This window comes from Eurytemora carolleeae, unplaced genomic scaffold (genome assembly GCF_000591075.1).
Source record: "Eurytemora carolleeae unplaced genomic scaffold, Eaff_2.0 scaffold1435, whole genome shotgun sequence".
Lineage (NCBI taxonomy): Eukaryota > Metazoa > Arthropoda > Copepoda > Calanoida > Temoridae > Eurytemora > Eurytemora carolleeae.
Genome location: NW_019397593.1, coordinates 55,635 through 83,417, shown reverse-complemented (window position 1 = coordinate 83,417; position 27,783 = coordinate 55,635). Strand labels below are relative to the sequence as shown.

Genomic DNA, 27,783 nt, shown 5'->3' with positions numbered 1-27,783 from the left:
TCCTAAAAAGGTCGTTAACGATCGTTAAAGAAGGGTCTTTGTTAACAATTGTGTACAATCGTCCAAAAAATCGACGATCGTTAACGAAACGACTTTTTCTGAAATATAATTAAAAAAAAGACAATTAGTTTATCGTTCTGTCGTTTTTAAAATAAAACGATCGTGGTTTAAAAAATGGAAAAGGATCCATCCCTACCTATTGGGTTTAATGGTTTCAACAAACTTTGAGAAAACGATCGTATACAAAAAGTAAGAAAACAGATAGGTTTTTGTTTTTCATTAGAAAATAATAAAGGCCAATTCTAAGTAGGTAAATTTGTTATATTCACCAACCAAAATGCACTTATTAATAGCTACGCAAAACTTGTGTCGCGATAATTCTAACCTAGCTACGTCTTGTTACGTCGAATCTGTATTGTGATTAGCTTAAATATGTTAATATACATGACGTAGAAAAAGTAATTACATTAATCATCAACTTCATCTGTAACATAGAAATCTAAATAAACGTATGTTGTAATGATACCATCTCCGTTTGTTTTCTGGTGTCAGTGTAAATATATCTTGGCAGACCATAGCGAGAAGAATTGAGTATCTGGTAAGATCATTTAACAAAGAATACAGAAAAAGTCGTGTCCGGATTGATATTGATAGTAAAGTACGGTTGAACTGATTAGTTATTATGCCTCGTAGACTTACGAGAGTTATTGAGTTGTACCTGGATTGATACGAACCTTAAAGCGGTTCCAGGAGTAAGGCATTTACTACAAATTTACAACAATTTACATATTCAAGACAACATTCATAAACTGTGATTTTAACCACAACATTAGAAGCCACATATTTGACAAAAAAGATCGTTTTTACTTCAAAACTTTGGTTCGTAGTTTTTTTTTTCTTTTTCGAAAGCTTTATACTAAGCCTTGATTAGTTTTAATTGTTCGGTTTATATAAAAACGAAGATTTGTTGAACGAATAATATGATTGAAAATGTTAAATTATTTTTGCACCAACAAACAATCAGACAGTAGTTCCGGAAATATAAAAACTCCGGAAAAGATTATCTCTTGAAATGCAAATTGCTAAAAGTTATTTTCTTCTTATATTCTAGGTTAGGTTAGGTTTAGTTAGGTTAGGTTAGGCTAGACCGTTTAAAGATAGGATGGGCCTAGGTGGAAGGGGGACGAGCGCCGTAAATATGCTAGGGAGCCCCGAGCTTTACAGGAAAACAAATTTTGGAGTTTGTATATCCTAATTAGTCTTTTAGGAAAATTAAGCTACTGTCCTACAATTTATATATTTAACCCTATCACGGTCGGGGGGGGGGGGGGTGTTTTCCCTCCCTACTGTGGTTTTTTCTAAGAAGCTTTAAAATTTACTTTTTCAACATTAAAGTTGTGAAAAATATTTGCCAATTTTTTTTGGCATCCTCAAAGTTTCACCTGAGGTCTTCTTCCGAGGGAGGTAGGGCGCATAGTTCTTTTTCGACTTTATAACCGCCTTTACGATTAGGTTGAAAAAATTTCTAAAACATCTCAAAAAGTGTTTAAATATAGACTAAGATTGAGAGTAAAGTAATCAATTCTAAATTAACAATAATTAAAATATTTATTTTTAGGATCGGAAAAAATATCAATATTTATACATCAAATTACAGAAATAAATAATATTTTAATAATACCAAAAACTAATGCAAGATTACAATGTAAAAATGTTGTCAGCAATGTATGATAATATAAGAAATGTTACTTTCAAAAACTTACAAATATTCATTTGACAATTTAAAAGATTTAATTTGAAAAATTTCTCCATATTGTACTTAGTTTTATCCAACTTATTAAAGAAATTTCAATATTTTTTAGTGACCCTTTTCTCTTTTCTTAGAAAAATTAGGTTAGAACATTTTTTTGTACATAATTTGTGAAAGAGCGTAAAAACATGTTTTAACTTTTCACGACATAATCTATCCTTTGCTTTACCCCCTGATCCTTATCCCATCACATAGATCTGTGGCCGAATTTAAAGAATTTGAGCGGCGGTTTAAATTTAAGCAGTGCAGCGGTTTAAATATGGTTGGTTCCACTTAAAATTGTATCAAATGTTTCAAGATTTAAGCCGGCGCTAAATTTAAACCGGGTTTTGGCGGATTTTGGCGGATTTAAACCGCGGCTCAAATTCTTTAAATTCCATCTCTGGACAGCTATGGACGTTGCATCAATTTTAAGACTCAGTTCATATCAGTATCTCAGTTCATATCAGTATCTCAGTTCATATCAGTATCTTTCAGTTCATATCAGTATCTCAAATTCAGTTCATATCAGTATCTCAAGTCAGTTCATATCAGTATCTCAAGCGAGAAACACCTAGTGAACTAGCTCCGGCTTTGTAGTGATAGTGTGTACACTGTACTGCAAATCTCAGCAAATTAAGTAAGTACACTTGTACTTATAAACAATCTCCTCATATAAAACCTTATTATTCTTTTCTTTTTTCCCTTTTTCTTCCTTATTTTCTTCTCNGATAGTTGACGCATGTTACGAAGTTTATTTCCAACTGAAATTCAACTTTAATTTAGTTGAATTTCCTGTAATTAAGCAGTACAATGCAATATATAAGAATATTGTCTAAAGTGTACTGCAGATCAAAATATTTCCTCAGAACTGATGTTATGCCTTAATCAACATTAAGACTGTGATATAAATACATGTTGATCCATACTCCATACTGATGTACACTCCATATTGATCCATACTCCAGGTTGATCCATACCGCATGTTGATCGATATTCTATGTTGATCCTTACTCCATGTTTATCCATACTTCATTTTATCCATACTTCATGTTGATCCATACTCCATTTTGATCCATACTGATTCATATTCCATGTTAATCTATACTCAAAAGTTGATCTTTACTTCATGTTGATCCATACTCCATGTTGATTGAGACTCCATGTTGATCTACACTCCATGTTGATCCTTACTTCATGTTGATCTATACTCCATGTTGATCCATACTTCTTGTTGATCCATACTCCATATTGATATATACTCCATGTTGATCCATACTCCATGTTGATCCATTCTCCATGTTGATCCATACTCCATGTTGATCCATATTTCATGTTGATATATACTCCATGTTGACCCATACTTCATGTTGATTAATACTTGTTGTTGATCCAAACTCCATGTTGATCTATAATCCATGTTGATCAAAACTCCATGTTGATCGAAACTCCATGTTGATCTATACTCCGTGTTTACTTGTATACTTTTTTATTTTAAACATGAAGTTAATCATGTTTTCTATTATGATTATATACTCCATTTCGATTTCATTCTATCTTGATTTTAAACTCCATGTTGAATTTATAAATTTTTGTTGATTTTGCATCTCACGTTGATATTCTAGTTTGATTTCAAACTCTATGATGATTTCATACTCTATGTTGATTTCACATTCCAAGTCGATTTCATACTCTATGTTGATTTTATCCTCTATGTTGATTTCATCCTCTATGTTGATTTCATATGTTGTTGTGAGTTTATAGAATATATTCCCTTGTTACTCCATGTTGATCTATAATCCATGTTGATCGATATTTCACATTGATTATTACACCATATTGATCGATACTCCATGTTGATCAAAACTCCATGTTGATCGAAACTCCATGTTGATCTATACTCCGTGTTTACTTGTATACTTTTTTTATTTTAAACATGACGTTAATCATGTTTTCTATTATGATTATATACTCCATTTCGATTTCATTCTATCTTGATTTTAAACTCCATGTTGAATATATAAGTTTTTGTTGATTTTGCATCTCACGTTGATATTCTAGTTTGATTTCAAACTCTATGTTGATTTCATCCTCTATGTTGATTTCATCCTCTATGTTGATTTCATCCTCTATGTTGATTTCATATGTTGTTGTGAGTTTATAGAATATATTCCCTTGTCCTCGTTGTTGATCCAGTCCTCATCCTCTTTTTATATTAGATTTTAAATACTTTCAACAGCTTTTATATTTAATCAAATCAAAGTTAATTTTGACATATTTTAAGCAGCAAAGGTCTGAACTAATGAAAAGTGAAAAGAGTGAGAACAAGGAAAAAATGATTAAACTTCTGCCATAATAATTCTTGCTGTTCTTTAATTCAAGCCTCAGGTCATTGTTTAGTAGAAATACTGTAACTTAAAGGGGGAGACCGGCTAGATAAAATATTCTAACCGAGAGTGCAGTAGTATTTATAATAGAAACAAATTGTAGGATTCACTTGATTACTATTAGACTTTTTTTACGGTGTATAATTTATAAGAAACAGTTTTATAAAATTTCACCAGAAGGAAAGATCCGCAGAAGAAACGCTTTTTACAATTATTTAATATAATAATAATTAATAACCCGGACAAAAATGGAACAAACTTCTATTGTCAATTCATTTGTTGTTCAGGAACGGCAGAGAAATTAAAAATAAATTTTTGCATCGAAAATACGTAATCTTTATCTTTACCATAACGGTTTCTGTAATGTTTTAATGGTCACAAAAGATTTTCGTAGATTTCCTGGGCACATTTGAAAAATTTAAACAAATATGCAAACAATTTTACAAAGAATAAAAAATGTAATTTATAAAATAGCCAGTCTCTCCCTTCATAATTGTTTCTGTCAGGCGATATGATATTAACCGTCCTTTAAAAACCCATAAATGATTCACAATCACAAAATAGTTTTTTTTTCTTTTTTTAACCTGGCACTGTTTTAAATGTGTAGGACAGTTAATATAAAATTTGTTTAATAATGTGTTCCCGTCGAAGAAAAAGCAGAAAAATACAAATATTAAAAAAAAATAATAAAAAATTTGGCCGAAAACAGCTTAATGCTATTAGCACAAATTAAATGTCCTTAATCCAAATTGTTCTGAAATTGGAAAATTTTGAAAATTAAAATTAATTTATTTAACATAATATAAACCTAGATCTAAGCTTCTAAACCCCTGTTCTCCCTCCTGTTCACAAATATGAAAAATTAAATTTTTGACATTTGAAAGAGTCCCATCTGTGAAGAAGGAAATAATAAATGTTTCTTTATTTTGATTTCATTTTGTTCCTTGGTTTCTGTACACAAAGATGAGCAGGTGTTCATTAGTTCACTTTCCTAAAATATATTTCAAATTTCTATTTCCCCATAATATTTGTTCATGCTCTGACAGTTACTTTGTCGTCGTTATTTAATAATTGAAAAAAAAACTAATTCTGAAACGTATCCACCCGCAAAGTAGGAGTTTTGAACGTCGAATTTGCGCTTAAACTCAATATTTTCAGATCTTTAAAAAGTTTAATATGTATCAAATGAATCCGAAAGAAGCTTTCCACAACACTGCATACTCAGTTCAACTACCTTACATAACCGGTCACTCCCTTTAAAGATTAAAAAACGACTTTATTTGTCTCATTGTTACTCACTACTCAGGTAAGTATATTAAAGGGTACTTCAGTAAATACAGTGGCAGGGATTTTGCCAATACAATGAAGACGACATAAGATTTGGATTTTCATTTATATCAAGTTGTTAGTCCTTTAAACAGCATGAATACAAAGAAGTCAAGATAAGCTGTCTATTAAAAAAGCTTCTTTTTGATTACTTTTAAACTTTAAATTCGAAAAGCTTGTTAACAATCAAAACTTAAATAAAAAAAGTCGTCTTCATTGTATTGATAAGACCTGTAGGTCATGGGCAGAGTGTCCAAATAAACGTGGAAATTGAGTACGATTTTGATTTTGTCTTTGGGAATGATTTGTTAATTTAGTATGTTGATGCCTATCAGGAAATCTGTAATTCCTAGATTTTTCGTCTGCTAGAGTTTTAAAGGAATTAAATCTTTGCCACAAATTAAAATCATCTTATTCATCTATCCTTGCAAACTGATGATGTAAACCTTTGATATTTCAAACTTAGATCATTTGATTTAACAGAATTCATAGTTTGAAATTTCTTAGGTCTATGCCATTGGGTTGCAGTTGTGGCAAAGACTCAATTCCTTTATTTCAGTTTGTTGTCTTAATTGCAAACTGTTTTACCTGTAATTTCTGTAAATAAAAAAGTTTAGTTGTTCTTTTTCATTGAATATCTGCAGAATTGAATATGACACATTAAATACATCGTTCTGCAGAATGAAAACAGCCTTTTGCAGATTACATAAGTTTTATATGTCCATTGAAATTAGGTAACACAATGCTAATTCTAAACAAAGACGGTATTGTATTCGTCATTCAATTCTCACGTTTATTGGGACGCCCTGTAACTTTTAAAATAAAATGGAGCATAGCATAAAAACACCGAGAGATACATTTAATAAAAAATATCATCTTACCTCTAATGGAATTCTGATTGTCTCCATAGCACTATGCCCATTCTACAACAAAATAAATCTTTTAATCTTTCAAATCATGATCGCTGAAACGATAATTGCAAAAAAGTTATTCAAGGTTTTTTTAGGAAGTAATTATGATTAAAGTAAAAGAAAAGACATAGAAAAAATCTTAAATTCAATATTATTTACTTTAAAGTTATTTTTAATTTTCAAAAAAATTTTCTGTCAGGGAAAACTTATGATTTATAAAAATGTTATATTCTTTTCAGAAAAATGTACGAAATGAGATCAAAATTATAAAAATGAAAATTAAATAAATCTGACCCTGAGTAGTGACGGATATAGATTGTATGTATCATGTACACCATGAACTCCTTGTACACTATGAACCCCTTGCAGTTTTAGTACTGCCTGTGAATGAGCGCTAAAGGTATCTAGCTGTTCACTAGCTGTCTCCTGTAAGGTATAACAGCCATCTGTCAGGGGGTCACAGCTGTCTGTTTGACAGTGAGTTGCTTTAAAGTATTTCCGCCGGTCAACCTAAAAAAAAGAAAATGGAACTGTCATGAGACAAAAATGCATATGTCAGCAACGATTCACAACGGTCCGTTGCCATTTTTTGTCTGAAATTATAAAAATGTCCTACACTTGAAACGCACACATTAATTCATTTTGCATAAAACTGATGATATTTTGCATAAAACTGATGATATTTTGCATAAAACTGATGATATTTTGCATAAAACTGATAATATTTTGCATAAAACTGATGATATTTTGCATAAAACTGATGATATTTTGCATTATGTTTAAGGTGTAACAAAGCGAACCATTGCGTAGGAGATCGTTATTAATGATTTCTAAAAAAAATTTTAAGTTTCTGAATATCAGTTTCTGAATTTACTTCGTAAAACTTTATATTTATGGACAAAACAAATCCCAACCATGATTAATATAATCTTTAGTTTGTATTCAACCAATGGAGTGGCAAGTGCAGAATTCCGAACAGTCAATCAGAAGCAGGGAAACATGAAATTTTCCGCGCCACTTAATAAATGAACCCTCGTCGGACAAAATCTGTACAGGGATATCCTGTATTGGAATATCCTCTAAATGGATATCTCGTAAAGGGATATTCTGTAAAGGGATATCCTGTAAAGGGATATCCTGTAAAGAGATATCCTGTAAAGGGATATCCTGTAAAGAAATATCCTGTAAAGGGATATCCTGTAAAGAGATATCCTGTAAAGGGATATCCTGTAAAAGGATATCCTGTAAAGGGATATCCTGTAAAGGGATATCCTGTAAAAAGATATCCTGTAAAGGGATATCCTGTAAAGGGATATCCTGTAAAGGGATATCCAGTAAAGGGATATTCAAAACGACAGAAAATAGCGGATTAAGCAGGAAAAAAAAATTTCCACATTTTACATTCAGATTAAGCGATCGGGTTAAGGATATCCAATTCTAAAGTTCCCGGCTTGGTTTTTATATATTTGTCCCACGAGTAATGCATAAATTTAAGTCAGTTTGTTTATTCAAAAGTTTAAAGCTTAAAATATTCAACTCCATCTAATCGTTTGATATTTTTAACCAAAGTTTAATTTACCTCAGAAGTTCTTGATGCAAACATTCTGCTGCACTTGTGAGAAGCAAATCTAGTAAACATAATTATATTTTAATTATTAAGTAACATCTTGGATTTCTAATTTCTAAACTTGAACTTTAGGGAATTGTTGAATTAAGTGAACTGTCACTTTAACAGAAAGGATTGATTTAATATGTAAACACGCCGGCTTCTCTCTTGCGGTTTAGACTGCCTTCATGGGAAGCAAAGTCAGATATAAGATATATTTGGGTTTATTACATCAAATATATATAAGTTTCTGAGCTATGGTTTGGTGGATACTAAATCAACCCATGCTTTTAATAAAAGATAAAATTATTTTATGATATTAGGTCTGCATCAAAATATAAACAGTTGTTATTTTATTTTGTTTTTAGTCTCCTCTTTAGCTGGATTTATTGATCACTTGGTATCTAATACCATACAAAGGAAATTTCAAGGGACCCTCGATCTGCATGCAAAGATTCCATATTTACAACAGTACCCTTCCAAGCTTTGTCTAATCAAGTGTAAATATAAGTCCATGTTTTTTTTAACTATTTATTCTTATTTGTGATGGCAAAATTGGAATGCACATTTCCTGCTAGTAGGAAACAATGGAGATCTAAACAGAATTAAACATTTTTCGAGAGTAAGACAAAACCAGGCTATCTCTCACATTTTAGATCAAAGTGGTTGGAACACACTAGGGATATCCAAGATTAAGCAAAAAATTGCCCAAAGTGGATATCGGAACTAAGCGAACGGGATTAAGGGTATCAAACACATGAGTTTACAGGTTACCAAATCCAAACTTTTTTAAGGTAACAAACCGTTTTGTAACTGCTTAAATTTTGGTTTTCAAAATACTCCATGATCGGATTAAATAAATTCCCTGAAATTCTAAATTCAAATTCTTAACGAAAATTAAAAATATTGAAAGCTAAAGAAGTTCACGTGAAAAAAAAAACATTATAAAGGTTAATTTTAAAAATTGTCTCAAAATTTTTTTTTTCACTTTGTAAAATTTTAAATCAAAAGTAAATAATATATACCCCTGAATGGTGCAGGGATAATTTCTAAATGAGAAGATGAAAGTGGTTTCTAACCACTAGTCTACACTAGACACTTCTATACTTCGAGATTTTCAATATTTATCCTTCCTTCAATTTTAACAAAAAATAATANCTCCCTCTTTATATTTCTTTTAAATTTTATCTTAGTCTCTTTCTCTCCATAAAAATTAGATATCCCTCTCTTAAAGAAATAAGATAAGCCCGAAACAACATAGAATGGAATATATTAAAATAATCCCTAAAATATTCTCAATTTTTATGCACAAAGGGAAAAAACGGTGCCTAAACTATGCAAAAGTTGACAAAAGTATGAACAATTTGTTTCTACTTACTTCAAGATTGAGTTAGCTTAACTTAGTCCCTCTGGGCGTTTTGTTTGCTATCATAGTGAGTTAGAAGGAAGGGGGGGGGATGTTGTAAAGATATGCTTAAACATCTGGGAACCAATCTTCTTTAACCAGGAATAGCAAATGTTGATCAAATTGGGATTAGCACATTTAACACAAATATCTTAAGACAGATATGTAATATATATGATGCTGCAAATTTTNACATTTACCCTCCATGAAACTTTTTAAAAAGTAATGGCATTCATTCATATTTTTATTCAACTACAAAGCATGAGATATTACAAATCTGGTATCACAATTTACTACGCAGTTTGGACCCGCCTAACCAGGGTTGGTTGTTTTGAGTTTTTTGGCCCGAAGTTAATTAACGATACTGAATATAATTGGTTATAATGAAGGAAGAAGATTGTCAGGTGATCTGTGGCAGGGTAAGATCAGAGGGATTTTAATGTAGAGATAACTGAAAATACTACAGGGTGTTAAGGATGGTGGATACAGAAACACAAATAAGCTAATAAAATGGGGGATTTTGAATGGGGTGGTAACAACGTGCTGCAACCTTTCCATTTGGTCATGACAGAAACTTATCGTATATTCAAAAACCCATTCATGAAAATTGAATTAAAGAAACTGGTTGAAATAGTTGAACCCCGAGTGATAACCTCAAATTGCCATGGGGGGGGGATATAATGATATAATGGTCAGGGTTTATATCAATACAATGAAGACGACTTTCCTATTTAAGTTTTGATTTCTAGCAACCTTATTTCAAATTACAAGTTTACAAGAATGCTGTTTGAAAACTGGGTAGAAATCATAAATTGAAAACGAAAGTCGTCTTCATTGTATCTATTGATACGACTATGACTGTATGATTGATTTATCCTCACCCCTGTAAAATTCGCCAATAGATGTCCCACAACACGGGAATTTAGTGAGGATTTTGAGATCTTCTTTGTAAATAGTTTTTGATTTACTTACATGATAAATATTATTTGATTTACTTACATGATAAATATTATTTGATTTACTTACATGATAAATATTAGAAAGACGAGAACTAGGAAGAGAAGTGCAAGGAAAAGTTCAGTTTTTTCTCCTTTCATGAAAAAACTCAAATCCTCTCTGTTAAAAAAAAATAAAAAGTTTTCTTCAAGGGAGTGACCGGCAATGTATGGTGCTTGATCTGAGAATGCAGTATCGTAGAAAATCTTTTAAGGATTCATTTGAGACATTTAAAACGTTTATAATTAGAATTTTAGAAGTTTAGAATTGTATAGATATATACCACAATTGAAAATAATCAATTTTTAAAAAAGAAGATCATATATCTCTATTTGTTCTTGATTAATGATTACTGATCGTTTTTTGTTTCTTTTTCAATCGTTTTCAAAAACGATCGTTTCGTTTTCGGAAAAAAACGATCGTTTATAAAAACGACCCACTCGTTTTGAACTTTTAGAAAACGAATAACGATCGTTTTTGAAAACGATCGTTTTTGAAAACGATCGTTTTTATATAAACGATTTGCGACCGTTTTTTATACGATTGCTTTAAAAAAACGATCATTTAAAAAAAAAAACGATCGTTTTTGAAAAAAAACTATGGACAATTATGTTAACGATCGTTAACGAAACGACGAACTTTAAAAAAACGGTAGTTTTTGGAAAAGCTATAGTTTTGAAAAAAAAAATTACATGCAAATTTACTGAATGTCGTCTTACATAAAGTTTAACAGTTGCGGGGGAGCTAAAACTTCTTGATATTTTCTTAAAAACTACTCAATGATTAGAACAGATGCCCTGCAGGTTGGTTTCCTCTCTTCGTTAACGATCGTTAACGAAGGGTCGTCGCTAACGATCGTTAACGAAGGGTTTGCATTACCGATCGTTAACGAAACGATCGTTTTAAAAACGACCATTTTTAAAAAACGAACTTTTAAGAAAACGATCGTTTTTAAAAACGGTCGTTTCGTCTACAATTTTTCGTCGTCGCTTTCATAGCGAAACGATCGTTTTTCAAAAGAATGAAAACGTTAACATCCCTAACTGTACTGTACTATACCTTAATCAATTTAAACTTGTGCTTAACATTTACAAGAAATAACATCTTATTTATAAATCGTTGAATAATCTAAACATGGTTAATCTAAACATTCGAACAGAAATTTTTGAGACAACTGCAAATAAGTTTTATTTTTTTCCTTAGGCTCGCTGATTGTTCATTTTCTTCCTAAAAAAAAGAAATAAAATTAATATGTATAAACCAAATAAAGCCATTAATCAAACATTGCAATTGAACAGTAATTTAAATTAAGTCTTCATGAAGATGATTAAAAATTATAACTTTTAACATTCGTTAAATTTTTCTCAAAAGAAACGTTTAATGTAACAAAGTTTGGGATTGAGTTTTTGCCACAAACTGTGATTTTCTAATATCTATATCATTGCAACCCATTGTCAAAGACCTTAGATATTTCAAACTATGATTTCTGTTAGATTAAAAAAATCTTAGTTTGAAATATAAAAGGTTTACACCATCAGATTACAAAGATATAGGGATTCAAAAATTTGAGTTGTAGCGAAGACTTAATTCCTTACCGAAATGTTTCTACACTCTTTTTGATTCTTCTGTAGAAAAGGAAGACGACATTTAAACAGTTTAATGTGCTTTTGATGTGAATAGGTTTGCCAGTAGTTTATAATTAAATCTTTTGCTGTGTTACAAGTCTATTAGTCTATTTAAAATCATAGCTTAAGTCGAAGAGTCTTCATTTTCAAATCCCAATTGGCAATGGTTCCAAACTGCAGGCGAATTAGAAAGTAAAAGAAATTTCTTTCAAATACAATATTATCTTTATGTTTAAGCTTAATGGCAGCTATTTGTGTCGAATGGTGGTCTTTAGAAGAAATAGCAAATTCGAGGAGATGGGGGGAGGGGGGCTTTATAAAGTTAGGGAGGTATGGAGGCGGGGGGGGGGGGGGGTGGTTCAAATTTCTCTGTACTACACTGACCTGATACTGTATAATTCCTAGATTTAAGAGTACAGGAACACATCTCTAGATATATACCTCTCTCAACCATTCAAAATATATATTTGAAATTTTCTTACTTATTCCCTAGCACATAGTAGTTCAGAATTGTTCTGACATAGAGGCAAAATTTAAAGAATTTGAGCCACGTCTCAAATTTGAGACGCGGCTCAAACGTGGTTGGTTCCTCTTAAAATTGTATTTAGTGGTTTGAGATTTGAGCCAGCGCTCAATTGGAACCGATTTTTTGCGGTTCAGCGACGCGGTATAAATTCTTTAAATTCCGCCTCAGTTTAGGTTTGCTCTTAAAATATTATTTGAAGATGTTTTAATTTCTAAATTCCTAGATTCATGTTTCAAAATCAAACAATTTCATTCTCAGTTTCATTTTTAAATTTATAAATTTATTTGTACATTTAAGATAGTCATTAAAATATCTATTTAATAATTTGGTCTCGCGGGAGGTTGTTTATTTTTTGTATATATTTTATTTCAGGTTCAATTGTTTATTTATTATTGTTGTTTATTCTCAATATTTATTTTTCTTATATTTATTTTTGTCAAGAAGTTAAAACTTATATGCAGAAACTATGCAGAAACGATGCAAAAACGAATGACCGTGATAATCGTTTTCGGATCGTTTTTGCACTCTATTTTTTCTGGGGGGTTAAAGATATTGCTCAGTTCACCAAAAGCAAACTTCAACATAATACAGTTTGAAATCTTTAAAGTTTTTAACAAATTTTTCTAATATGGGTCCTCCCTGAATATTAAACCAGCTATGAGAGATATATATTCCTTGATAGTGCCGGTATTATCACACCAACATTGTATATTAGTTCCATACGGGAAACATAAGAACTGCATTCTGTAACAACAATATTATTTATATACTGTGGATTAGGGGTGATCGATTTTCGACTTCTCTGAAAATCATCTAACTGACCATCAGATGTCCATAGTAATCATATTTATTAGGCATTATACTAAATTTAAGTCTTTTGAGTTAAAAAAAACTTTTTCTGATAGGCCAAAAATCTAAATTAAAAAATGACTGCAATGACAAAAATTATGTTTTGAAAATTTCATGGAAATTTTATGCTGATTCAAATTTTAAAACTATCAAAAAATCTAGACTAAATAATAATCAAAAAAAAAATGTTTTCGTCTTTATTCAGTTTTTGGTAGGTTTTTGTAATCTAACTAATAATATTTTTAAGTCTTTAAAAAAAGTTTTCAAGTTGGAATTCAGTACAAATGAGGTGAAACACGAATTTTTTTTTTTTTTCCCCCTTAACTGTCATACTAAGGATCAAATAAAGATATTCAACTTAATCCATTTTAAATTTTCGTCAATCGCATTTCCTGCATTTTCCCAGAAGGCGGAGTTACTAATTGCATAAACATTATGGAAAATTATAGAATAGTACTAACCGGAAATGAGAATAATGCCGATTCACATTTTTTAGAGATATCAAACATCCCTTTGCACCTTTTATAAGAAGGAATATACCTGTTTACTTTTCAAGCGGTATTTTTCTTAGGTCAACAATCTGTACCATATTCAACCCGCCAGCTTACTCTTCATCTAGGTAATAAAATCTTGGAGTAAAATTAAACTTTAAATTTCTAAAATAACATTTTGCGAATAGTTTTAGTATTTGCAAACAGTTAATGTTTTGCACTCGAAGAAAATACTGGAAATAAATGCTAAAATTTCTTTTTAAAGCTTCAGTTGTAATCTTACGCTTCACGGCACACAAAATAATCCTTACGGAGGAAAATGGAAAAATGAAATATTTTAGCCAAAAAAAAAAAATAAATAAAGTATGATAATCACAATCACCAATTGAAAGAATGCCAAACGTTTGCAGAATGTACGCAGAATTGATTTTGTTGGGAAATTAAATATAAAATAATACGCAGAAAGTTTTCAAAATTTTATTAAAAATTATTATTGTACGCAAAAAATGCGAATTTTTCACAGGATAGATTAAGAATGCAAATGTACGTGAAATGTTTACATAAAAAAAGAACATTTAATAGTAGAGAAAAATAATTTTTTCAATTTTTCAAAAATAACAGCTTTTGTCTTATAAAAAAGATGGTAGAAAATGTGGTAAGGTTAGAAAAATGATTGAGAAGTGTGGTAAGGGTAGAAAATACGGTTGGGAAGAGTGGTAAGGGTAGACTAGATGGTAAATAAGTGTGGTTATGTTAAAATAGATGGTTGAGAATTGTGGTTTGGGTAAAATTGATGATAAAGAAGTGTAGTAATGGAAGAATGGATTGTAAAGAAGTGTGGTTATGGTAAAATAGATGCTAAAAAGTGTGGTTTGGGTAAAATAGATGGTAAAGAAGTGTGGTAAGGGAAGAATGGATTGCAAAGTGTGGTTTGGGTAGGCAAAGGATTGTGGTAAAGAGTTAAGGTTGATAAAGGGAAATATTTAAAAAAGGATTGGGATAAGTTGAGTTTGTGGGAGGGGGGAAGTGGGGGGGGAGTAAAGGAAGTGTGGGGGGGTATAAAGTGGAGAAAAGGGTTGGGGTTAAAGTGGAGGAAATGAGTATTGAAAAGATCAAATGGACATTCTTTTAGGTAAAGGAGGATAAATACCGGAAGAAGACAATGTAAGACGGTGAACTAGAACCAGAACTATCTATTCACGGTGAACTGGAACCAGAACTATCTATTCACGGTGAACTGGAACCAGAACTATCTATTCACGGTGAACTGGAACCAGAACTATCTATTCACGGTGACTAGAACCAGAACTATCCATTCACAGTGAACTAGAACCAGAACTATCTATGCACGGTAAACTAGAACCAGTACTATCTATTCACGGTGAACTAGAACCAGAACTATCTATTCACGGTAAACTAGAACCAGCACTATCTATTCACGGTGAACTAGAACCAGAACTATCTATTCACGGTAAACTAGAACCAGAAATATCGATTCACGGTAAACTAGAACCAGAACTATCTATTCACGGTGAATTAGAACCAGAACTATCTATTCACGGAGAACTAGAACCAGAACTATCTATTCACGGAGAACTAGAACCAGAAGTATCTATTCACGGAGAACTAGAACCAGAACTATCTATTCACGGTGAATTAGAACCAGAACTATACCATTTACGGTAATTAGAACCAGAGCTATCCATTCACGGTGAACTAGAACCAGAACTATTCATTCACGGTGAACCAGAACTATCCATTCACGGTGAAGTAGAACCAGAACTATTCATTCACGGTGAACCAACCAGACCAACCTTTTACTTACAAGCTAAACTAAATTTCATATTTTTGATCATAAGTATTTTTGTTAGGGTCGATTCATGAATCATTTCTCAGATTTTCTTTAAAGTATAAATAAAACTGCTTTTGAACGTGGTTGAAAAAACAAGAAAATGAAAAGTCTGTATCTAGTATTAGAGAAGCCATGAGGGGTCTCTGTAATAGAATTTATTACAGGAATAGACAAGGGACCTACTTTCCCATTTTACTTCTGTACATATATATACAACACAATGCACAGCTGGATGTGCAAGATGTCCAAAAAATGTTTGAGTTCAAATCTCAGAAGAATTTTTGTTTACAAAAGTATTCTAAAAATCTTGTGGTAAATCCAAATGCAAACAGAAAAATCTGTGAACTTGTATCTAGGGATGGGCAATAGCCAGATTCGTTTTACAGACGCTTTTGATGTTTTAGACTTTTAAAAGGTTTTTTACGACAATATGAGAAGGTTCCAACGTTTTAAAACTTTGTTTTGGAAAAGTTTGCTTTTATCAAACATGCTCATTTGTTACCATAGAAAAAACATTAGGAAATAACAATCGTTTTAAAACAATAGGTTTTAGTTTGTTTTTGCTTTACATTTTCACCTAGGCTAACTAATTTATATATTTTATAAAAGCTTATTTCTACAGAATACAATTTTTATTCATTGTGCCCTTCTCAAATTATCATAAAACCTTTTAAAAGTCTAAAAAAAATTAACGTTTCTGTAAAATGAATCTAGCTATTGCCCATCGCTACTTGTGGCGTAAAAAAAATTGGTTTCAATTGAAAAAAAAAAACAATTAAAAGAAACTTTTTTAAGAAGATATAGGCACGTTAAGCACGCTGGAAGTAAGTTTATTAAATTCCTTTTTAAGACGCACCCTGTATAGTTATATTAAGAATTAGCTAATATAATTACACACAATAATAATGAGATAGATGCAGGATAGGTTAATAGATAGAAGCTAATTATCATCATTATCATAGATAGATAGATAGTTATCGAGGCTAGCAAATAAATCATTGATAGAAAGATAGTTAGTTCTAGGGAAAATACGAAAGGAACCCCTCAGAAAATCAAAAAGAGATAATTATATTAAATTCTTGATGATATTTGAACGCAAAGATACGCAAATAACATGCACAGAATCTTGTAGTTATTACATGCAATTTGGCATGTCTGATTCATAACAGTACCCAGCTTATAAGTGTAACATTGCGGAGGATATTCTAATTTTTTCGCTCGAAAAGTGATAAATTCTGACTATTCCCTTAATTGTCTCTGCTGTATGAATCCGAAAGTCACTTTTACAGAGAAAAATTTATTTAAAATAACTAGTTTTTATAGGAAAACAATTATAACTTAACCATGATCAAGCTAAGGTGTAATGATACCATATGTAAATCAGACATGCTACTCTATAAAAGAATTTTGCGTTACAGTACTTTCTATAAACAAAATCAAAATTTAATAACAATTTAAAAATAATTAGATACCTGTTATTTTGCTCACAATGTTTGAAATCTTTAACTATAGTATATTGTAGAGGAAGAAAAGTTTGAGCTTGGCAAAAACAGGTTAAACCTGGTTCTAACTATTGACACATGCTGGCATTTAAAGTTTTTGCAGCTCTGAAACCTGCCACAGTAATAATATTAGTCAAATTTCGGCATCTTATCCTGGTTTCCATGACAGGACAGAATTAGATCTGTGCGCGAATCGCGCCGAACATGTTTGAGGAAAACTGTATTTTTATTAACGTTGCCAGTGTTTTAAATGTTTAAATATTATACAATATTTTTCCTATAACTTATTTCGCAAAATATATTTAAATAATCATTCAGAAGAAATGCAAGTTGAACCTTTTTTCTCTTATTAGGGAAAATCTGCAAAATTACATTGTTGTAGGACGTCTAAAAATTTTTTTAACATTAATGTGCTTTTCAAACCTAAGTATATATTTAATGCACATTTGATATTGCTGCATTCATTTTTCAACCTAATTATACATTTGAAACAATAATAACAAAATTCCCCTAGTCCTGTCGTTTTCAAGATGTGGTCTGCCTATTTTGGACTTTTAGCATCAACTGACGGACTTCTTTTTAGAAATGCCAGGACTAGGTGAATTTTATGACTATTGTTTCAAAACTTTGACTTGTAAAATTAGGTTGGCAATCAAATGCCGCAAATAATTTCAAAGTTAAAATATGGTTTATAAACTGTCATAATTCGTGGGAAACCCTGCAGTATACGGAGAGGAGAGTATATGATCTCATGTGTTATGTACCTACAACCAAGAATACAACGTACATGTATCTCTGCTGGAAAGCGTTGAACTACTGAAGGATTCCGAGGCTGGATAAATGTGGTTGGATGGTTTATTCTCCGACAACATTCTCAACCAGGATATAGTCCACTAGACTCCCGTAAACAAGTTTGCCAATATTCTCGCGGATTCTTCAATATATCCGGATATTCTTTAATTTCTCGGAAAATATTCATTTTTTTCCCAATATACGGATTCCTCAATATTTCCGCATATTCTTTGATATCTTGCGGATNTTCCGGAAGGCGCATATTCATTAATATCTCGCGGATTCCTCAATAGTTCCGGAAGGCAAGCTGTTATAAGCTATGGTGAAGAAGAAGAAGAAAAAACAAGTGTACTTAAGTATTCAAAATATATAGAAATACATACATACTAATCATAAATATAATGAACATTGTGAGACGTGAAACATTATGATTAGTGTAGTTCTTTTCGAATAAAATGTTAAGTTTAAAAACTGAAATACAGAAATATTTGAATATTTACGCATTTTCTCCAATATTTCTCTGAATTCCTAAATTTTCCCGTGGATTTAGAAATATTATAGTGAATTAATAATATATTTGCGGATTTTCATTCATCTTCAAAGGAAGCCCATAAACATACATTTATATTCACACTAAATGCTTTCATTTGAGGATATCAAATGAAAATTTAGTATGTGATATGATTGTGAAATATGTCTAGACTCCATTAAGGAAAACGTTGCGTTTTTAAGATTGAAGCGTAAAATGGGAGGTCAAGTCCGTTTAAAGTAGGGTTTCCAGCGAACGAAACGTTTCACGAAAGAATGGGAAAAAATTTTCGGTCTCATTTCGCAAACTTTTTCTGGAAATCTCGCATTTTTCGCTAAAACAAAAGATGCGAAAACGTGAAAATGCGAAATCATTTACACGAAAATTTTGTGAAAATCATGAGTTTTACAGCTGCAATAATTATTGCTCAAAAGAACTTGTGGAACTGCTCTGATATCTCAATATTTGAAGTTTCATTATGTCATATAAATAATTTTCCTTCCTTTACTTTAATAAATGTTTTTTTTGCATTAGTTTTTAAAATTTCTGTATTTTTCGCGAAATTTTCGTGTTTTTTTTGCATAATTTCCATTTTTTCGCATTTTTCCACGAAATTTTTGCGTTATTTTTTCGCGAAATTTTTCCATTGTTTTCGCTAAAATTTCGCGGAACAGATTGAAGCGAAATTTTGCGAAAAAATTTCGCATTTTTCGCGAGCGAACGAAATGCGAAAATGAAGCAAAATGGTTGCAAACTAATTTGTTTTCGCTAAAAATGCTAAATTTTCTCAAAACGATTTTTCCTTTTCGCTGGAAACCCTAGTTTAAAAATGTTTTTGAAAAACATTACTAAAATCATTAAAAGTTCAATTTTTATATATTCCTAAAAATTAAGATTATCCATTTTTCTAAATTATTTCTTCTAGCTCGTTTGACCTGCAGTAACTGTAAGTTACAAAACCGTACATAAATAATAATGAAATGTGTGCGAGAATTAAATGCCTATATGAAAATAATTTTCCTGCAAATCTTCAAAGATTTCAAAAGCAAATAATTCAGTTTCCGTTTTGTCTCAAATCTCTTTTTTTATCAAGATTATTTCAGGTTTAAGGGACAGTACACGGATTTTAATGTGTCTTTCCATAAAAAGAGGGATATATCCGATTCACAACGATTCCCTTTAAACCATTATCCGATAAGATATTTATTTTTGTCTATACCGACAAATTAATTATTTATACATGTATTTATAGCGCAGAGACAACGAAGGAAATGTAAGAACTGAACCACGCGGATTTAACGGTTTGGTTTTTATTCCAGAGAACTTCGACTTTCGATCCCAATTTGACCAATTAAACGTAAATTTTTCGCCATTTCTCTTTTATACTTTTTATCGGCTAAACCAATCGGGCCCAATTTTTTGGTGGGACCTCGCGTGACCCCATGGAAGGTTTATGGATGATCGAATTTTCAAAAATGTGCCTCTAACAAAATTCGATAATTAAAAATTTTTAAAGTCCAAATTTTTTTTTATAAAATCTGCGAAATTTTTGTTTGTTTTTGTTTTACAATTTACACAAAAAGAACATAAGTTCAGAATTTCAATAGAAGATGGGCGGGAAGCGCCCTAAAAGCCTAGTAATCTATAAGTCACTTGTACTATTTGACCTAACAAAACTTTAAGTTTAATCTTAAGATATATATATATATAGAAATAACAAAATCTTAGTTTGTGGAAATTTTCTTTTTAAAAATGTGAAATGCAAACATTTTTTTAATTTTTAAAGTTCAAAAATAACGATCTGGACTAGTAAAAAACTGACAAATTGACAACTCGACAAACTGACAAACGGATTGACAGAAAATCCAGCAAACTAACGTTACAAAATGACAAATTGACAAACTAGCAAGTTGGCTAACTCGCAAACTATTAAACGGCAAACTGGCAAATCGCAAAACTGACAAATTGTTGACACATTGACAAACGAAATAAAAAAACTGATAAACTTTAAAACTAAAAATTTTTTTTAGCAAACTGACAAACTGACAAACTGATAAACTGACAAACTGATAAACTGACAAACTGAAAAACTGACAAACTGATAAACTGAAAAACTGAAAAACTAACAAACTGACAAACTGACAAACTGAAAAACTGACAAACTGACAAACTGAAAAACTGACAAACTGACAAACTGACAAACTGACAAACTGACAAACTGACAAAATGACAAACTGATAAACTGACAAACTGACAAACTGACAAACTGACAAACTGACAAACTGATAAACTGACAAACTGACAAACTGATAAACTTGCAAACTGACAAACTGACAAACTGATAAACTGACAAACTGATAAACTGACAAACTGATAAACTGACAAACTGATAAACTGACAAACTGACAAACTGATAAACTGACAATCTGACACGTTGAAAACTAAATAAAAGAGTCTAAAGAACGCCTAAACATAAAAGATTTGATTCTGATACCATTGTTTAAATTGTCTATTTCCATTTCTCTGTTCTCTATTTTGTTGAGAATATTTTCACAAAACGATGAAAAGAATTAAATTTGAGATTAGAATATTCATTCTTTTCAAATCATCTTACAAACTTCCAGTTCACAACATCCGGAATCAAATCCGTTTCTTTTATTTCCGAAAAATATAGAAAATAAACAATCTTTACTATTTAAAAATTACATGGGGGTCGGATTCTTTCTTAATTCCCACAGTCTGGGCCTCTGACGGTTCGACAGATTACACCGTCGTAGGAGAACCCGGTATAAACTATAACGAGGAATTTGCGAGGTCGATGAGGTATTTCAGAGGTCAACCAGGCATTTATGAGGTCAACAAGATATTTACGAGACCAACGAGATATTTACGAGGTCAACGAGATATTTACAAGGTCAACGAGATATTTACGAGGTCAATGCGATATTTAAGAGGTCAAGAAGGTATTTAAACGATTATTTACCAAGTCAACGAGGTATGTATGAAGTCTACGAGGTATTTACGAGGTCAACAAGGTATTTTCGAGGTCAACAAGATATTTACAAGGTCAACAAGATATTTACGAGGTCAACGAGGTATTTGCGAGGTCAACGAGGTATTTGCGAGGTATGTGCGATGTCAACAAGATATTTACGATGTCAAACAAGGAGAAAAAAATGAGATCCTTGCAGAAACAAATAATCAAAGTTTAATAAAACTTAACACTTCAAAGTTTAAATACAGTTTACCCTAATGGGACTAAAACCAACCAAAGTGAACAGAAAAGATAATTTTTCGAAAATAATATGAATAAAAGATAAATCAATAAAAATGTTTAAAGTCCAGAGCCCGCGATTTATAAACTTCGGCTTGAGTCGTAATTCCTTAAACCCAACTTTAAGACCCAACTCTAACGACAGCTTGTGTCACGTGATTGACAGCTGCAAGATCTTCGGCTCGACTTAAGGAGTTAGGCCCAAGGAAAAAAAACCGACCTTGATTTGTTTTAGTGGAAAATAAGGCTCAATGTTGCGTCTTGTTCTCATAAAAACTGGGAATGCGCCAATTCTTACCATGAAAATCCGCCAAATAGAATATTAAACCGGTTTTTTGAATTAAACTCTGTGGAAAATAAGAAGCAGCTTTAATCCGAAAGCTCAAGCCGTAAATAAGGTCCAACGACAGCTTAGACCCGAGCCGTATTTCCCCGAATTTTTTAAATCGCGGGCTCAGGACTGTGTCTTTTATTAAATGTTCCCGTGTATTTGTCAAGCTGTGCAAACTAACTTTTCTCAATCAGTCAAAAGTTTTCCAGTTAAGAAATCTTTTCAATTTTTTTTACAATTGTTAGAATTGTTTTCAATTTTTTACAATTGTTAGAACTGTTTTCAATTTTTTACAATGGTTAGAACTGTTTTCAATTTTTTTCACAATGGTTAGAATTGTTTTCAATTTTTTAAATATTATTTTTCCTTTCAACTTATTATATTACTTGCAGCAAAGCCCATCTTTGCCTGTGAACGGAACTCACTCTACAAAGAATTTTAACGAGATTCCCAATCAAAAATTGACGCTTACCGCTCAAGGGGTTCCTGATTTATGACTCCACATATAAACAAACAGGTACGTTACATTACTGGTACGAATTTGTGACCTTGTAGCTCCTCTAGTTTTAAATTCAAGCGCAATTATGAGAAAAGAAAATCTATAAGGTTACATGAAAGAGAAAGACTGTTTTTTGAAAGACTAAATATAATTGCACTACGTTCACTGTGATCTAAATTATTTACCATTCACAAATGTGTTTTTCTTTTACTGAATATTTGAACTGTTCTTTAAGTGACGTCAAATAAAGCTGCACTGAATATTTGAACTGTCCTTTTAGTGACGTCAAATACAGCTGCACTGAATATTTGAACTGTCCTTTTAGTGACGTCAAATACTGCTGCACTGAATACTTGAACTGTCCTTATAGTGATGCCAAATACTGCTGTACTAAATATTTATATACTGTCCTTTTAGTGACGTCAAATACTGCTGCACTGAATACATGAACTGTCCTTTTAGTGACGTCAAATACTGCTGCACTGAATATATGAACTGTCCTTTTAGTGACGTCAAATACTGCTGCACTGAATATTTGAACTGTCCTTTTAGTGACGTCAAATACTGCTGCACTGAATATTTGAACTGTCCTTTTAGTGACGTCAAATACAGCTTCACTGAATACTTGAACTGTCCTTATAGTGATGTCAAATACAGCTGCACTGAATATTTTAACTGTCCTTTTTGTGATGTCAAATACAGCTGCATTGAATATTTGAACTGTCCATTTAGTGACGTCAAATACAGCTGTACTGAATATTTGAACTGTCCTTTTTGTGACATCAAATACAGCTGCACTGAATATGTAAACTGTCCATTTAGTGACGTCAAATACAACTGTACTGAATATTTGAACTGTATTTTGCTCTGTCACCTATTGTACTTGATAATGTATTGGGCTTTATACAAAAAATACATAAATGTATTGAAAACTTATATTTTCAAACCCTTTATACACCCACCCAGTAAACTCAAGGTGTTATGAACGCACAAACTTGTTCTTGTAACCCTAATGTTGATTCTAGTGTGTTGAATAGGTGAGGTGGAAAACTACCAATATCCGACTCTTTTCAACCTTTTCCCAACAAATAAATAGATTTTCAGGGAAACTGTTTTCTTTACTGATTATTATGCATGCTTCACAGACTAAATACTCTATATTAGGTCCTCTAATATACAGGGTTACCCACATAGGAACAGTTTAAAATTATATGGTCACAAAGATGGAGACTGAAATAACGAGATTGTACTTCTTCAAAGCCTTTGGTGGTCAACATTTTTGGTACTTTATTAAACATTATTATCAGAAAACTAATTTTTTCCACTAATTTCTAACAACCACCGCATCATGGAAAAAGTATGGTAAATCGTTTTTCCGTGCAATGAAGTAGACTTCTATAAACTATAAACAAAAGAAACAATATTTCTCGCTTTACTATCATTTATCAGAAATATTTGGGGTAAAGAAAGTATAAATGCCACAGTATCATTAGTTTATTGTTTTCAACCAATTTGATACACAACAAAGAAATAAAGTTGTAACAAAAGTAAAGTCATTTTTAATCCGTCCGATTAAAGTTTAAAAAATTACTTTAACCGACCTGTCTATTTGGTAACTGTTCGTGTTCAACTAATAATTGAACGTTATAGCTTAGATCGGGATTAAAAAAGAACGGCTATTTCGTTAGCGGACGTTTCTGTTAATTATATCGTAACTTGTATACTTCTGTTCGTCCGTTCGTTCTTTTTTATATACTGGTTCGTTCGTTTTTTTTGATTTACTGGTTCGTTCGTTCTTTTTGACTTACTGGTTCGTTCGTTTTTTTTGATTTACTGGTTCGTTCGTTCTTTTTGACTTACTGGTTCGTTCGTTCTTTTTGATTTACTGGTTCGTTCGTTCTTTTTGATTTACTGGTTCATCCGTTCTTTTTGATTTACTGGTTCGTTCGTTCTTTTTGGCTTACTGGTTCGTTTGTTCTTTTTGATTTACTGGTTCTTTCATTCTTTTTGGTTTACTGGTTCATCCGTTCTTTTTGATTTACTGGTTCGTTCGTTCTTTTTGGCTCACTGGTTCGTTCGTTCTTTTTGATTTACTGGTTCTTTCATTCTTTTTGGTTTACTGGTTCATCCGTTCTTTTTGATTTACTGGTTCGTTCGTTCTTTTTGATTTACTGGTTTGTTCCTTCTTTTTGATTTACTGGTTCCTCTGTTCTTTTTGATTTACTGGTTTGTTCATTCTTTTTGATTTACTGGTTCGTTCGTTCTTTTTGATTTACTGGTTCATCCGTTCTTTTTGATTTACTGGTTCATCCGCTCTTTTTGGTTTACTGGTTCGTTCGTTCTTTTTGATTTACTGGTTCGTTCCTTCTTTTTGATTTACTGGTTCGTTCGTTCTTTTTGGCTTAATGGTTCGTTCGTTCTTTTTGATTTACTGGTTCGTTCGTTCTTTTGAATTTACTAGTTCATTCGTTCTTTTTGGTTTACTGGTTCGTTCCTTCTTTTTGATTTACTGGTTCATCCGTTCTTTTTGGCTTACTGGTTCGTTCCTTCTTTTTGATTTATTGGTTCGTTCGTTCTTTTTGATTTACTGGTTCGTTCGATCTTTTTTATTCACTGGTTCGTTCGTTCTTTTTGGTTTACTGGTTTGTTTGTTCTTTTGATTTACTGGTTCTTTCATTCTTTTTGATTTGATGGTTCGTTCATTCTTTTTGATTTACTGGTTCGTTCGTTCTTTTTGATTTACTGGTTCGTTCGTTCTTTTTGATTTACTGGTTCATTCGTTCTTTTTGATTTACTGGTTCGTTTGTTCGCAGAACATTGCTTAGCTTTAAACGGAGAGACCGGCTAGGTAAGATATTTGAACCGAGGGTGCAGTATTATAAAGACAAAGTTTAGGATTCATTTGATAAAAACGAGGCGTATAATTTCTAAGTAAGAGCGTAGATTTGTTTGTAAAATTTCACCAGACAGGATGGACCGCAGGAGAAAGTTTTTTACAATTATTTATTAACCCGGACAACAAATGTAACACTAATTCTAATTTGTAGTTTAGAAACATATTTGTCAACAGAAATCTGTGAAGAAATCAATGGTAGTATCAAATATTTCTTTGTCATTGTTATATTGAATTCTTCGTTCTTTGTGAATGTGTTTGCAGATTTCCAGGATTATTTACCAACAACGTTTTGAACAATGAAACATTACAGAAAGCGAAAACTGACAAAAAAAAACCTATTTTCGATGAGAAGCGTTAATTTTATTTTCTCCTCAAGTTTCTAACCATCAATTAAGTTATACAGATGATCACATCATAAATATTTTATTTGACATGTTTTATGTCCTAGACAAGTCAGGAAAACTGCAAACTTTTCGCAGTGCACATAATTAGTGCGAATCATTTTGATTGATCAATGTGATTTTTATTAAAGAATTAGTAGAAGATGATACTCTATCCAAGTTTAAATACATTTTTGTTTAAATTATAAACTACATTAATTAAATTATAAACTACATTATTTAAATTATAAACTACATTATTTAAATTATAAACTACATTATTTAAATTATAAACTACAAAAATTAGGAGAGTTATGCCCCCCCCCTGATTACAACACTCTATGTTGAAACATGTTACCCTGCTAGTCTTTCCCTTTAATGGGGAGGGGAGTAGGGGGATAGAATGTTACTCTAATAGTTAAGGAGGAGGGGGGAGGGGGCACTTAAAGTTACTTTCTACTATTTTTTTATTTGACCATTATTTGCTTAACTTCCCTAATGAATATTTACCCTGTGATAAAAGAGTGTACTTGTCTTTATGTCCTCCCTGCTTATTATATTTTCTTTATTAACACATATCCAAAAGTGTGACATCTCTCACGCACACGTCTATCAGCATTTTTCCAATTACTCCATTTACTATAAAACTAACTAAGACATGCTTTTAAAAAAGTAAAAATGTTGTTTATGTTAATATTAGTTGTAAACAGAAAAGGGACAGTTATTGAAGTTTTTATTCCTTTAAATTACGAAGTGTACCAAATTGAACTAAGGGCATAACTTTTCTTTCTAAACCCTGTGACTTCAACGCTCCCACGATTCACTTCCACACGACAGTTCAACCTTTCACGTTGGATGCGTAATCGGATAACACCTCCCCCCTTCCCCTTCCCCTCATCCTCCCCCCCCTCCTGAGCTTAAATATTCCCAGGTTTTTTTTATGATTAATTGTTGGTATTTTTTGATTTAGCGAAGAAAGAAAGAAGCTTATCGTTGTAGTGAATCATGAATATAAGGGACCGGTAATAACAGAAGTATAAATTCCGCACAGTCGTCTCTAAAGCCTCATCCTTTGTAGGTAATTCTGTATCTGAAAGGAATCAATCCCGTGAACCCCAAAATATACGGATTAGGGCTTTCTTAATGCGGGGGTCTAATCGGAAGGATGCTTGAACCTGTGAGTATACGTTGCATGGGGGCGTCCCCCCCCCCCCTCCATCTCTGTTTCCACAAGTCAAAAATGTGTATGTATCTGCTAAAGAAATGTATAAACTAAAAAATCACGCAACCTCTTGCCATTAAATACTCTATTTCTCTATTTATACATTCTTTCCTTAGTCATAATAATATTAAATTCTCTATAGCATGCAATTTGATTCTTTTTTGACTTGTGGCTAAATTAATATCTTGACTTGCTTTTAAATTAATTATATAATTCTTGAACTAATATTCACGGAACCTCGATATATTTCCACTGATACATACTAGGGCTATTTTCTAATGAAAAAGACCCAGGTTTAAAAATACAATATTGCTTATATTTTCTTCACAATACCGAGGGGAGTTCAGCCAAAAATAAAGCATGTATTTTTATGGCCGCCATCAAACGACTATTTTTTTCTAACTTTTCCTCTGTCCATCATGAAACTGAATTGAACATGTTTTTATGAACATTTAAACTTTAACAATGTTTACATCTTTCGATATTTAATTTTGATCTTCTATTTTCTTTCAGTCTAGATCAAGTACAAAAAACAATAAAGTTAGGTCTATTTTGTAGTTTTGATATTATACTATAGCTGTATTATTGAGATGTA

General features: G+C 31.7%; 2 protein-coding genes across 2 annotated transcripts; one reads left to right on the top strand and one right to left on the bottom strand.

Moving 5' to 3' along the window:
• Positions 1 to 3,574: 3,574 nt before the first annotated feature.
• LOC111715070 (uncharacterized) lies at positions 3,575 to 17,534 on the bottom strand. Its single transcript, XM_023490319.1, has 12 exons — positions 17,236 to 17,534; positions 13,961 to 14,035; positions 13,246 to 13,315; positions 12,430 to 12,474; positions 11,619 to 11,647; positions 10,451 to 10,540; positions 7,993 to 8,041; positions 6,708 to 6,923; positions 6,384 to 6,425; positions 5,120 to 5,167; positions 4,985 to 5,018; positions 3,575 to 3,995 (listed from the first exon to the last, which is right to left on the bottom strand). Exons 3-12 carry the CDS (start codon positions 13,312 to 13,314, stop codon positions 3,919 to 3,921), a joined length of 699 nt encoding a protein of 232 aa, XP_023346087.1. The 5' UTR covers position 13,315; positions 13,961 to 14,035; positions 17,236 to 17,534; the 3' UTR covers positions 3,575 to 3,918.
• On the top strand, positions 14,724 to 15,597 carry LOC111715071 (glutamine-rich protein 2-like). Its single transcript, XM_023490322.1, has 2 exons — positions 14,724 to 14,799; positions 15,212 to 15,597. Exons 1-2 carry the CDS (start codon positions 14,724 to 14,726, stop codon positions 15,595 to 15,597), a joined length of 462 nt encoding a protein of 153 aa, XP_023346090.1.
• Positions 17,535 to 27,783: the final 10,249 nt, after the last annotated feature.

What these genes read in the sequence shown, in the direction of transcription:
- LOC111715070 (XM_023490319.1), bottom strand. Translation starts at nt 13,314, where the DNA reads ATGCAGTTCTTATGTTTCCCGTATGGAACTAATATACAATGTTGGTGT. An exon ending in GAACAATCAGCGAGCCTAAG is followed by an intron (nt 10,541 to 11,618) that starts GAAAAAAATAAA and finishes TTTTTTTAACAG; the next exon opens with AGAGGATTTGAGTTTTTTCA. An exon ending in CAATCAGAATTCCATTAGAG is followed by an intron (nt 5,168 to 6,383) that starts GTAAGATGATAT and finishes AATATATTTTAG; the next exon opens with GAAAGTGAACTAATGAACAC.
- LOC111715071 (XM_023490322.1), top strand. Translation starts at nt 14,724, where the DNA reads ATGGAAGAATGGATTGTAAAGAAGTGTGGTTATGGTAAAATAGATGCT. An exon ending in TGGTTTGGGTAAAATAGATG is followed by an intron (nt 14,800 to 15,211) that starts GTAAAGAAGTGT and finishes CACGGTGACTAG; the next exon opens with AACCAGAACTATCCATTCAC.